Source organism: Athene noctua, chromosome 15 (assembly GCF_965140245.1).
Source record: "Athene noctua chromosome 15, bAthNoc1.hap1.1, whole genome shotgun sequence".
Classification (NCBI taxonomy): Eukaryota; Metazoa; Chordata; class Aves; order Strigiformes; family Strigidae; genus Athene; species Athene noctua.
In genome coordinates, this window is record NC_134051.1 from 8,650,568 (window position 1) to 8,663,868 (window position 13,301).

General features: G+C 42.1%; 1 protein-coding gene across 1 annotated transcript in view; it reads left to right on the top strand.

Annotated features, from left to right (window-relative positions):
* The window catches only part of MAD1L1 (mitotic arrest deficient 1 like 1), a 377,323-nt gene that overhangs the window by 199,960 nt on the left and 164,062 nt on the right, over window positions 1-13,301 (top strand). Inside the window, exon 14 of the mRNA XM_074918998.1 lies at window positions 7,291-7,379. Coding sequence (XP_074775099.1) covers window positions 7,291-7,379 — 89 coding nt within the window. The remainder of the gene's footprint in view (window positions 1-7,290; window positions 7,380-13,301) is intronic.

Consider the following 13,301-nt stretch of genomic DNA (forward strand, 5'->3'; position numbering starts at 1 on the left):
TGTACCCACTACCCCTTGTGTTTTCCATATGACTCTGTAAAAAGGGAGTCTCCATCTTCTTCATGGTGATAAGGTCTCCCCTAAGCCTGCTCTTCTCAAGGCTGAACAAACCCAATTCTCTCAGCCTTTCCTTCCATGACAGGCTTCTCAGTCCTTTGATCATCTTTGTGGTCCTTCTCGGGACCCTCTCCAGCCTGCCCACACCTTTTTTGTGTAGTGGGGACCACAACTGAACAGGGTATTCCTTTGCAGTGGTGCTGAATTTGGCTCACTGAGCTTGTCTGGAGTTTCACCAAGTTGGGCTTGTGCAGCACAGTGTAGAGGGGAGGTGTTTGAAGAGAAGCTGTGGGCTGCCTGCAGATTGGGAATTGGAGGGGAGAGAGGGGAAAGCTCATTAGGGCTCCCTTGGGGTAGATGAATTTGTTAATGACTGTGCTGTGCTTTGGAAATGCAAATGCTATGTCAGAGCTAGTCTGATTATTATAATCAATCTTCCTTTTGAGAGGGTGCTGGAGATGGGGAGGGGGGAGAGGGATGAGACCGGGGCTGAATTTTTAGATTGAAGATCTGTTTCTCCGCTGTCATTAAGGAAACCTGACATTGCCTGAGAGGTCAGCAGAACTGGGGAGAGGCAAATGGTGAATCTGGGAGGAATCATCCTTGCAAGCATCAGTGGCTTCTTGACAGGCTGAAGTTAATTTTGTAATTTTGTTTCTTATGATTGTCCTGCCTGGAAAGTGAGGGGTTGGCGTCTGCTCCTGTGTGTGAGCTACTCCTGCTAATAGGAAAGATAGAAACTGCCTCATAAGCAGGATCCTCCGGGGATGGGAGAGAGAGGAGGGTGGCTGCTGCAGACGTCCAGCAGTGACAGCTCCTTCTCCCTTGGCACTTTATTCGTTTGTAGCAAGCGTTCCTAGTAATTACGCCTCTTAATTTAGGAGAGCGAGTGGGAGAAAGGAATATAAATTTGTGTATTAACTTCAGAGATTGGAAATAGGGCAAGCGAACCTTCTCTCTGGGAGATTATATTTGGAAATGAAATAGAATGACATTCGGTATAAACTTGAAAAATTGCTCTCTTTTTACTGCAACAGGAGGAGAAAAGCCACAATCCAGACTATACTGGAGAGAAGCAGAAGTCAGCATATGTCCATTTTCCAGTTTGTGTGTATCTACAATAGTATATATGCATGTGTACGTTTTTAGGAAACTGTTTGCTGGAAGGTTGCTTCTAGCCCTGTTTTCTCAGTGATGAAAGCACACCCAGTTTGTTACAGATTGGGTAACCCATAGAGAATGGCAACTCTGATCCAACTAGCCTTTTCTTTAAAGAAAAAAAAAAAATAAATTTTTTTTTGCTTCAACCCAGTGGAAAATAGGTAGTTCTAAACCACTTTTTATTGAATATGTGATATCCTTTGGCTTTATTGCTTTTGGTTCACAAAGCATCAAGGATTAATGTTCCCAAGAAAATGTACCAACTAATCCTGGGCTGCTTAACCTGTTTCTGAATGGCAAGTAATATTTTGTTTTGCAAGTATTGTCCTATTTGTTTGAGGAATAGTGAAGTTCACTAAGAAATCTGGTGAGGCTTAGTTCTCCCCATGTGTGCTTCTCTGCAGATGTTCTAGGGGAACAGCCCTTCAGAATGTCAGTGGGCTGGGCATACAGAAGAGGTGATACTTCTTTTGCTGAACAGAATGATGTATGGAAGTGCTCAGCATGGTGTGTTACTACCTTGTAGTATCGCTGGACACCCAAATTAAACTCACTGGTGTTCATGTGTGTTTCATTTCTGTGCTGTCACCAGATTTATAAGCTTGTAGACAACAGGAGGTCACCAAGCTTGGCGTGCTGCTCTGTGGGAAAAGAGGCAAATAAGATCCTTAGTCACTGCTACGTCCTTTGAAGAGAAGCACAAATAGCATCACTAGAATAACTGGTATATCAAGCTCCTGGGGAACAGTAGTTTGCCTGTTTTCAAACCTCAGCGTATGGGTCATACTCAGGGCCCATTTCTCTGTTCTTGTCTATTTTAGTGTACAGTCTTCTTTTCCGAGTCTGCTTGGTTTTCATACATTTAAATATTTATGTATTTAAATAGCTTCTTGAATTGTGTTGAGACTTATAGTCAAACACAACCTCTCAATTCACCTTTCCATGCTGGCTCTGTGCAATTCAGTTCCTATTTATCTCTGCCTTTTAAAATCAGCTCTTTTGCTGAGGAAGGCCTTTCAAAGGATGTTGCATCAGCCCATTGTTAAATAAACCTTTAGACATTTATAATGGATTCAGCATTTCCTGCTTTTTACAGTTCCAAGAATGCTGAATGACGTGCAGACACACTTCATCAGGATAAGATTGCTGTATCAGCCCCTCACTAAAATGCACTCATTATTCAAATAATAACTGTATGTCTCCAGCATGTGTTCTGTGAAATACGTGTACATGATGTGGGCGAATAAACCAGCCCCTTTTTTTCAACATGCAAATCCCAACTTTAGCAGTGAGTTGAAATACTTTAGATTTTGAGTCCTTTACTTCCTAAAATGAGGCACCTGAACAGAGATTTGGTCATTATTTTGAGCAGTGTTAAAATTTTCAGAAGTTCATAAATGTAGTTTTCAAGGGGGACTGATTTGATTTCGAAGTTTAAGTCCTGTGATAAGTCTGATTTTGAAGATGGGTGTGGACAGTAGTGGTCAGTAGGAAAGGCTTGGCTTCATCAACACTGAAGCCCGCTGAAATCAAGTGGGAGGAACAGCAGGCCCCTGGCATTGCGGAGGCTCGGAGTACTTGTTTTGGAGGGGACAGATATGGGTCAGAAATGACAAATGCCAGAAATATACCAAGAAAATCAGCTCTCTGAAGTAAAGCTTTGTTTTCTTCTAGGTGTCAGGAGAGGAACTTATAATTTTATGTTTCTCCTGTCATCTCATATGGCTTTAAATAATTCCTACAGAAGGGAGAACCAGCAAGGAACATATTTCTTACACTGCTGTGGGTGTTTGCTATGTCATTAACACTTGGAGGAGAACCACCATCTTGAAATCCTGTCCAGGCAGGTTTAAAAGTAAGGCTGAGGGAAGAACAGTATTTCATTTAATTAAACAGTAGACAAAAATCCATCCATGTTCTTCCTTCCTCTCTTTCTCAGTTTGTAAATAATGATTACAGTACTTGTTTTGGAAGAAGTATTTTTATTTAATATTTTGGAGTATTTGCATATTTATGGAAGTGGACATTCTAAAATTACTCTATATACCAAATGTGTCCTGATCACTTTCTATTGAGAGCAATAAAGCTGTACTGAAATTCATGCTTACAAAGTGAAAGAGAGTAGACAAGGTTCAGGATAAACGGGATCATTTTAGGTTGAGAGCAAGAGGCTCTGGTATATTCTGAGAAGAGAACATCACATAGTGAAAATGTTAAGTACCTGTTTATGTGTTTTTATTCACAAGTCATGGACTCTGACATGAGTCATTCTGCCTTTTCTAGTGTCATAAAAACCTTGGATAACTTTAAAAAAAAAAAAGTTTGTTTTTTTTTCCCAAGTTGCTAATGTGTTCTGTACTGTGGATGTATTGCTGGGGATCTGATCCTGGGTGATATTAACCCTGAAGCTCCTGCAGAAGTTGTAGGCACTTAGGTTCCTCTTGTGCAGTTTTCAGGGTAAGAGATGCAGTGCTGTATTTCAGGACAATGTTCTGTCTCTGCTCTCGATGCTAGTTAAAAGAGGCAGATCAACATAAAAGAGAGCTAAAGGATCCAAGCCTGACCTAGGTCATTTGGTACTGGAATGGGGAAATACAGCAATGAGCTGTAATTTGAGCAGCCCTTTTCCCCTCATTGCTGGGTAATGGCTTCTACTAGTTTAATGTATTCAAAGTAATAAAGGTTTAACTCAGCCAGTTATATAAAAGTATTGGTAAAAATTGCAAAAGTTTAGACAGGAATATTGAGTTAGTCCAAAAAGCAGAAAATGCCTGCAGAAAGTGTTACCTGGCGGACAGGAGAGACAAGGACCAGAGATTAATTGAGGCGTAGGGTTGTGATGGGAATTAGGCAGAGAAAACAGCAAGAGAAGATTGGCTCTTCCTCTCCTTATCCCTTCTGGAGGGCATTCTATGCCACCAGTACTGAGAGGACAAGTGGACAGGAAGGGACAAACTGCCACTGCAGTGAGTCATTTCACCCTTATCACCCAGACCTGGAGCTATCCTGAGAGGCTGGGTCAAAGGCGATGTTCTCAGTAACCTCCTCATCTCTTAGGATTGCACATAGTCTGAAAATTATGTAGCATATGAGTTTGTATTTCTCCTATTACTGCCTTCCTGTTGCTTATTTTCCTCATTCAGTTGTGCTGCTTCTTCCTCTTTCCTCTGCTTTCTGTCTTGACTGCATCATGCACAGAGCTGCAGTGAGGGTCCAGCTGGAGGAGCGGGCAGTGGCAACTGGTACAGGTGTGCCAGGTCTGTCTGGAGGCTGGCAAGATCAGGTTCTGCTTGGTTTGTCCAGCAGATAAAGCTGCAAGTAAGAGGAAGATTTTATCAACAGAGTCCTTATTTTTTGTTCTCTTTTGCGGTTCTCTTCATCCTTGTTTCATGGAGACCTATTGGCCTGCACTGTGCTGCCTTTGGAAAAGCAGGGTTGGATCCCAACAATAAGCCACTCCATCTTATCTCAACTAACTTTCTTTTTGCCCTGGAAAAGCCATAAATAACATTTTTAATATCATCTGTGAGATTGGCAGCCAGGTTTGTATTCCTCACTGAAACCCTAACAAGGAAAGGAAACAAGCAGCATATTTTGAATGAAATATTTAATATCTTAATTGGTTTACTTTCTTTTTATTCATAAACAAGTAGTGAGGTTTTATTGACAGTAATTTGCTGCGGCACAAAGTTGTGTCTTGGCCTGAACTTGAAACTCTCCAGTAGTTTTAATCCTAGTTATGGGAAGCAGGTTCATATCAACATTTAACTGCTCAAGCCAGTTTCATCTGTAAAGATATCACTGTGCCCATCTCTCCCTTCTCACCTCAGGCACATCAGATTTGCAGTCCAGGTAGCTTTGGCGCTTGAAAATTGAGAGGACACAGAAATGACTTAAAATGCCCTTACAGTCCCTGTGCCCTTCCCTCCTCATTCTCCTTCAACAGCTTATTCTTAGAAACCCAGCAGAATCTCACCTGAGCATACCTGGCACTAATTTGTCACCACTGTATATCAGGCGAGACCTGCGCTGATGCTTTTCACAGCAGCATTCACTTGAGCATGTGTGCATTCACTCTCCCGTCTCCTTTTCCCATTACACACTCCATTTTTTTCCTCTCTATGCAGACAACACAAGAGACCCCAGATCACAACAGCAGATTATTCACCCACCCCCTTCATCCCCCCTTCTTCCCCGAGAAGGCAGCTGTGATTTATCTGCTCATGTCAGTGAGCAGGTGGCAGTTGGACTCAAGGCTTAGCCCGCTTAGCCTATGATAAATAACATATTTACCAGCCCTTCCATCTTCAAATGCTGTCCACATGCAGTCCAGAAAGCAGCACAAAACTCTTAATAGCAAACACATCCATGCTTCAGCAGACGCGGGAAATGGGAGATATAATGAGTGTTTTCCTGGTAGAAGTAGGTTGGAATTGAAGGCTGCTCCTCATCCCAGTACCTTTTATTCACATTCCTGGAATTATCTGGTGCGCTTGCTTTATCCCCAGCCATCTGTGATGGGCTGAGCTGGGAGAGATAAGCTCAGTAATCAGAAAATTGAGGGAAGCATTTCTGGCTGTGATAATCTTATCAGGCAGCTAATATACATTAACATTTGTACAGCCTGATGATGCAGGTGGGCTTTTGCTTATTTTTTCTTCCTGGATGCCTTTTGACAGACTGGGGGACAGGGCTCCAGGGTGCCAGGGTAAAATTTGGATAAAACTTCTTTTCTACCCTCTTACTTCTGCTCCATCCCTGTGGTATCAGAAAGGGGAGGGAGAATAATCCAACCATCCCTTCTCTGCCCTTTCCTGCTAACAGCCCTGCCATGCTCTGTCTGTCTTTGCTGGCAAGCATGGAAGGGCAAAGAGGCAGTATGTCAAAATTTCAGTTCTGGCTGAGCGGTATGACTGCACGTGTCAGTATGCTCCTATTCCTTGTAAAATTGGGGGAGTTTCTGCCAGTTTGCTGTCTTTGCAAGAAGTTTGCCATTGCAATGTGATTTTGTTCTAAAAGTCTAATCAGTGGTGTTGAAGGGAGTGGTGTATTAATGGATTATTTCCCTGATGGTGAGCACTGTGCTCTCTGTGGTCATAAGTTTTGCATCTGTAATGAGTGCTGGATTGCTTATTGTTTTCCTCCTGAGTGAAAAATGTACTTTCTGTCAATAGATTTATTAGGGAAATTAGTTGTCAGTACTGAAAGACAAAAGGAAATCCAGAATCTCAAGGATGAGTGAAGCAGGTCTAAGATGGGATAAGGTGCTGGAACAGAAGTTTGAGTAGCCTTTAGGTAGTTTACCTGAGCTTATACTTTATAATAAATAATTTTCTGAGAGGTTTAGAAGCAAGTAACATACATAGTTTATCAATCTATGCCTTGTCTTGATAGCTGAATTAGGGATACGTACTCCCATAAGTCAGGGAGCCTGGGAATGGTAGAGTCTGGGTAAGAAGTTTTCATGTCTGTAGAGTTTTGAAGTACTTTCTTGTGAGTTCCTTCCCTAACAAGGCTAGAGGCAGAAAGTATTCCTAATTGTTTGTTTGTTCCACCAGAGCTACCTGAGCAGCTTGAGCTAGAAGTGTGTATTGGAACGTGCTGGAAATCCCCAGTCTTTTGGATTCAGTGTATGTGTCTCAGAGTTGTCCTGGACAAGGCAGCATGTTCATTTCTTCTGGGGAGGAACTGAAGATAAATGAGGTTGAACTGTCAATACTGAATCTCGGGTACCAGCAAGCTCCTAATACCACACAGATAATTCCCTGCATCCCATTATCTATGGAGGATGGGTTAGGGAAATACCTGGAAGCAGAAGCTTTTCTTATAAACATTCAACTTTCTGTGCCTCATCTACCTTGGAGAAAATGTTGAGGAAGGCAAAAGGGATTGCAGAGAGAAGCAGGGTTAACCAAGGCTTTGACATTCAACACATGAAGAGTTGTGCTTTGCATCTGTATTCTGAGAGGGGTCTGATCTGTGCAGAACATCATGATTTCTTCCTCCTCCCTTTGCTGCTTGTGTGTGTCCCTTACTAGTACTGGAGGAACTAATTCCTTTTCTCTTCTGCAGCTGGAGGTGGAGATGAAGGTCCTGAAGTCTCAAGAGTGCACAGCTGAGCAAAGTACCGTCATCACCAAGGAGGAAGTTGACGTGCTCAGGTAGGCAAAGCAAGGGGAAGGCTGAGAAGATTCTGCTATTTTCAGTGGAACTAATGAGAATGGAAATGCCCCACGTAGTTTCACTGCCTGCTCTGGTTATTGCCATCTCATAGTAGAGCACCAGTTACAGGACCTCACCATGCTACAATGCATGAAAACGTGTGTGTATAGACTGCCTATGTACATAGGCTGCCTGCCATTCAGGGAGCAGCGTGGTAGCACCAACCAGAACATATTTTCTTTTATTTCAGAAGAAGGAAGTTATTTTCCCAAGCACACTTTTTAATTTCCCGCCAGATTTTATAGACATGAGAAATACATGAAGCATTAACAGAAAACCTCAGCTCCTGATCTTTCTTGCATTTAGATACTTTATAAGCTTTTCTATCTTTTGCGATGCTGCAGACTCTCTCCTTTTAATGTTTGGGGTCACTTGCTCTCAGTTAATTCATAAGACGGTCTCCTGCGTCACTATTCCCCCCGCTGGCTTTCTTTCCTGTGGAAACAGCATTGCTGTTTGTTTCTCATTTTGACCAAATGTTGACTGTAAATACAGGATCTGTTGGCATGTGTGTGAAGAGGTTTAGAATCCAGCTTTTGTAATACTGATGTGCGTGTAGCCCTGGAGATAAAAGAGGGATGTTTCCCCTTGTGCATTGCTGCAGATGGCAGAGGGGTACCTGTTGTGATTCAGTGAAAGAGAAGTTACAAAACAGCGTTTCAGTGGAGGATACATGAGCATTTACAAAAGCTACAGTGAGGCTACACAACATTTCCATGTATTTATTAAAGCATTTACAGCTCCCATTCCAAAGCAAGTGACACAATAAATACCAAGCACAGAAAAGTTCATCTGTTTCTGAATGTTTAATAAAGTTCCTTTTATTTAAGCTGAGCAAATCAGATCTTGACAGGCTGAGATTTTTATTCTCAGCTGATGTAAGACTTTGTCTGGAGTTTCACTTTTTAATTCTTTTGTATTTTCAGCTCCATCACTATAAAGTGTAACTGCCTCATAGGACTGAAAGCAAGATTTTGCAGCAAGCAGAATCTTGCAGAAAGCAGAAATTACTGGCCTGTACGTTATGACTTTGCTCTTATGCTTTGCCTCTGGAGCTTGTTTTATGACTTTGAAAGCCTAGTTCCATAGCAGAGGGGAGATGTTTGAAAATAACACATGTTCAGCTAAGTTATTCCAATACGGTTTAGGGCTGTACACCTAATCTTAGGAACTCACTCCTATAGTTCCCTCAAGGTGGTATAATAGTTCTGGATACCCAAGGCATACATCTCCCTTTTTTATTCTGTCGTATGTTTGAGTTCTGATAAAGGATAGTATGCTATGGCTTCCCTTTTTCAGAGACATGCCTCTCCCTTTTTTATTCTATCGTATGTTTGAGTTCTGGTAAAGGATAGTATGCTATGGCTTCCCTTTTTCAGGGGTATAAACCTGTCTCCATCTGCTTTTGCGTATTGTGGGTATGTGTTTGACCTGAGCTCCTTCAGGTTTTTCCTTTGCTGAGGCGCAGTAGACCCTCTGAGACCTGATGTTTACACTGCTGCAGAAGTATTCAGCACCTCCTCAGCTACACTAAACCTGTCATTCCTGATTAATAATATGCCTGTATATCAGTAAAGCCAGCATCCTGTTTGCTGTCTTCTGGGAGCTGAAGGTTTTCAAAGTATTTCTACAGTACCTCCTTGGTCTCTCCCTCCCTGGGTTGGTAGGGGCTGCAGCACCTTTTCATGTAGGAGACGTTCAGTCTCTTTATTTTCACCTCCAAGACTCATTATTCTGTGTTTATCTTCACTGAACAGCATTTGACATCTATTAAGCTGAGCAGCTTCAGGGACAGCATGTGTAGGGGGAAACAGCTGGATTGCCACATAGTCCAGGAGCACTTCATATTGCAGTAGGCTCTTGAATATGGGCATAGAGATGTCTGGTTTTGCCCTGAATTAAAATCTATTTCCTGGGCAGGGACAAGTGGACCGCACAAATACCTGCTTGTGGTGTTTGGTTTTACTCAAAGGTAGCCCTAAACTCCCCTAGATAATTATATTCTTGCTTTGTTTTTAAAGAATTTTTCTGACTACTAATCTCATCTCTCTCCTCCTTTCATGAAATTGTGACCAACCTTTAACACAAAGCATGACAGAAACACAGGCCTATTCCCAGTCAAAGCCATTGGTGGTGCAGAGCTACTCTCCAGTGATGAGCCGTACAATGAAAGCTGTTTTAGCAGAGGCTAAGCTTCTGCAGTTGTTTCACAGTGATATTTTTGTGTTTTCTTTTCTTTCCCATTCCAGTACCACGTGCTCCTGAGGCTATGGATGCACTGAGGCCACAGTCCCAGGATCTAATTCCCGGCTGGGTTTTCTGTTGCTTTTTACTAACCACTTTTAGTTGTTATGGCTGATTTAAATATTTGTTCCAGGCCCTGATGCTGGTCATTTAGCTACAAAGCTGTTCCAAAAAGAATAGATTTGTTTGGTTTTAATCACCCTTTTCACTCTTCAGTTCTAACAGTAAATGACTTGGTGTGGAGTGTTCTCTTTCTGCTGGAGCTCTCTTTGCTGGAGAACTGGTAAGCCAGTCCCTGCTCCTTTTTCCTCACTGTTTGCTACTATGACTGCTTCAGGTGTCTTCTCAGACTCTCAAGCACTGCATTCAGCATTGCAGAATCAACTCCATAAAGAATTTTTTTCTTATGCTTCTAGACTTAAGCAGTCAAAGGATATGGTTGGGCCTTATTTTATGATTTCTGGCATGTTCTGTGCATTGGACAAGAAACTGGGTCAAGTTCTTTCTTCATAGAAGAGGCTTTTTCTCAAAAGAGTGTAAGATAAATCACTATCTTCCCCCAGGCTTTTGGGGTTCAGGAATAATGTGCTCAGGTCCACACCAGAACAATCCTTGTGGCCCAGCCAGATGTGTCCTCTCCTTACAGCAGAGGTGAATTGGGTAGCTGTGTTGAAAGAACAGAACGGGTTTGGAGGATAACAGAGATTAGTATGGGAAGGGATTAGCTCTGCTGTGCCTTGTCCTCCTCCTCTGTCCTTTTGGGCCTCAACAGGACCAGTTTACTCAATTTTATGTAGCTGCTAGGGAGAAGCAACTAACATGAGTTCCACTGTTACTCCTTCCTTCTACAGACTGCTGCCAGAAATTAGTTTTGGCAGAAAACGGGGGGAAGAATGCAAACTTTGAAATTGGAAAGTGGGGAAAGAAATGCCACAGTTTGAGGGAGTTATTTCTATTTCTGTAGCTTATTGTGGCTTTGAAATCCCATTAAACTACAGTAGGATGTGTCTGCTCTTCTGGACTGAGCCCAGCCTCTCCAGTTAGCTGCTGTTATGAAGGAATATGAAAAATAACAGAAAACCAGCAGAAGCCAGTGAGGGAAATCTGCAGAGCAGGAATGGACTGTGAACCTCCAGGCGTTTCCATATACACCCTGTGGTTAGAAGCTAACTTCTGAAAACAAAAGCAGGAGAGATATAAAGAAAAAAAAAAATCCATATTAATCCTCCTGTGAGTGAATGAGAGCTTTAAAAAATATATCTTTTGTCTCATTTTTCTTTAGTATGAAAAGGAAATTTTCAGCAAGAAACTTGAAAGACTTTATCAGTTTTTCCTCCTTCTCTTGAGAACAAAGTACTCTTTCGTCAGACCTTTTATGACTTTAAATGTGAAACTCTCTCCCATCATCATTGTTTCTGAAGAGACAATAAAAGCTGTGCTAATGCTGTCATTTCTCACACTTCTTTCCACTCCCTCTGAAATCATATTTGTTTATATTCAGCAGATCTTATGAAAAGAAGTGGTCAAACTTGGGTTCCTGCACTGTGTGTTATAGGAAAGCAGAGAGCATCTAGGCATTAGCACCTTTTAGAGGGAAGGTGATAAATGTGCAGAAACTAGTATTTCAGAACCTATAAATAAAAGTAATATATTTAAAAAGAACTTCACTAAAGACTTTAGGGGCAACAGCTGAAAGACCTTTTCAGCTGGAACAAATCTGAACTTTTTCTTTCTGCTGTCAAACTGCAACCCCAGTAAATCCTAAATGTTTTCTGTGGATTTAGTGACTGGGTAGAGTTACAGTAATTCAAAAGAAATTCATGTCCTTGCCAATGCCTATTAGTCACACTTGCTGGAATTCTGTCTGCTCTGCTCCTAACACCATCTCAATGCCATCTGGATCCCTTAATAGCGTCTTCCCAACACATAGATTTTCTGCTCCATTCAATAGTTTCCTGTTCAGCAATAGCTTTTCCACATGGCCACGTCCTCTTTGCAGATGGGGCCTCTGTGAGACATGTCCTCATCGACAATATCCACACTGCTCTACAGGCAATCGCATAACACATCTGAGAACATTAAAAACAAATAAAAGAAAGATAAAGGGGTGATGGTGGTGAGTTGTCACTGGTTAACTCCACTGAAAAACTCTGGACTGAGGGAGACTTTTGGAATTGCCTAGATGCTGTTGAAAATGAGATTCCCTCTTCTTCATCTCTAAAATGAAGAAAGGCAGCCCGGCCTTTCTTTCTAGCAGCCATTGCTCAGCACCTAAGCACTTTTTAGATAGTGCTTAGGTGCACACGGTGGGATGTCTCCTGGTTCCACAAGTGTTGTTTCAGAAGACCTGAGGATGTAGGTTTTTTTCTTCTTGTTCCCTCTTCTAATTTGGGACAGTGAAACATGCAGTGGAGGCAATATAAAGCTCAGTTTTTAAAAGTGGGAAAATTCACAACTCTGAGCAATGAATCTGTATTCTTGCACTAAATTTGATCTTGTGAAAGGCTGTGGAGGTGGCTTGAATTTACCTTGTGCCTGTGGAGCCTTTGACTCTGGGTTAAGCTGTCTGCATCTGATGCAGGAAAAGTTTTCCAGAAATGCGATGAGATCTTTGCCAGAGTATAAATATATTCGTGTTTTCAAACCCCTGTATGGAGAAGTTGTTGGTAAATTTTCCAGAAATTATTCCAAATGATTTTTCCATGTGTCACAAAACTTGAGAATGGTGTCAGTATTTCAGAGAGTAACTGATGTTTCGTCCTTCCTCGTGCTGCAAGACTGCTTTTAAAATGGGCGCCAGCATTCATTCTGGGCCAGACATTATGTTGATAGATGGTTTGTGCTGTACCCAGATGTTTCTGTACTCTGCTTTTTGTGGTTTTCACATGAATTTATCTTGGATTGTTCTCCCTACCTGAAAGTAACTCCCATATGTAATAAGTTGAGGCATGCAAATTGGTGATAAAATAGCATTACATATCTTGTGCGGATGTCCCTGGACATAGGGAGCACAAGGTGCATGCAGACTAAGGCTGCCTTTGTGAATGCTGATGCATCCGAAAGCAGTACTCAGTTGGCCCTGTACCTGAATTTACGTAAATGAAAAAATTCAAGTGCCAGGCAAGTAAATATTTTTCAATATTTGACTGCCGTATCTTAACCACCAGCTGCAAATGCTTTGCTGTGTTTATATATAGATAGGATTTCCCTTCCTTCTCTCTCTTTGCCATTGGGAAGAGTTCCCCAGGGCTGGAAAGCAAAGCTAGAATAGCACAAACTGTTTGCTAATGGTACTTAATGCTTTCCCACTGGAGATTCAGGACACTTAAGAGTGTTAAAAATAGGTTAGAAGAGGGATAAGTAGTGAAAGCTCTAGTCAGTCCTAAAAATCTTTCTGGTACAAAGAGGTTACAACAATGTTCCTGGTCCTCAGCACAGAGGAAAGAGCAAGTTTTGTGTCTGAAGGAGAGCTGGGCTGAGGCAGCGCGGAGGGGAGCTGCCCGTGCCTCGGTGGGAGGCCCCACACTGTGTCTGGAAGGAGGACACCCTGGGAGATGGGGCTTGGGAAGGAGCAGGCATCCGGGGGATGAGCCCAAGGGCAAGCTTGTGGGGGAGAT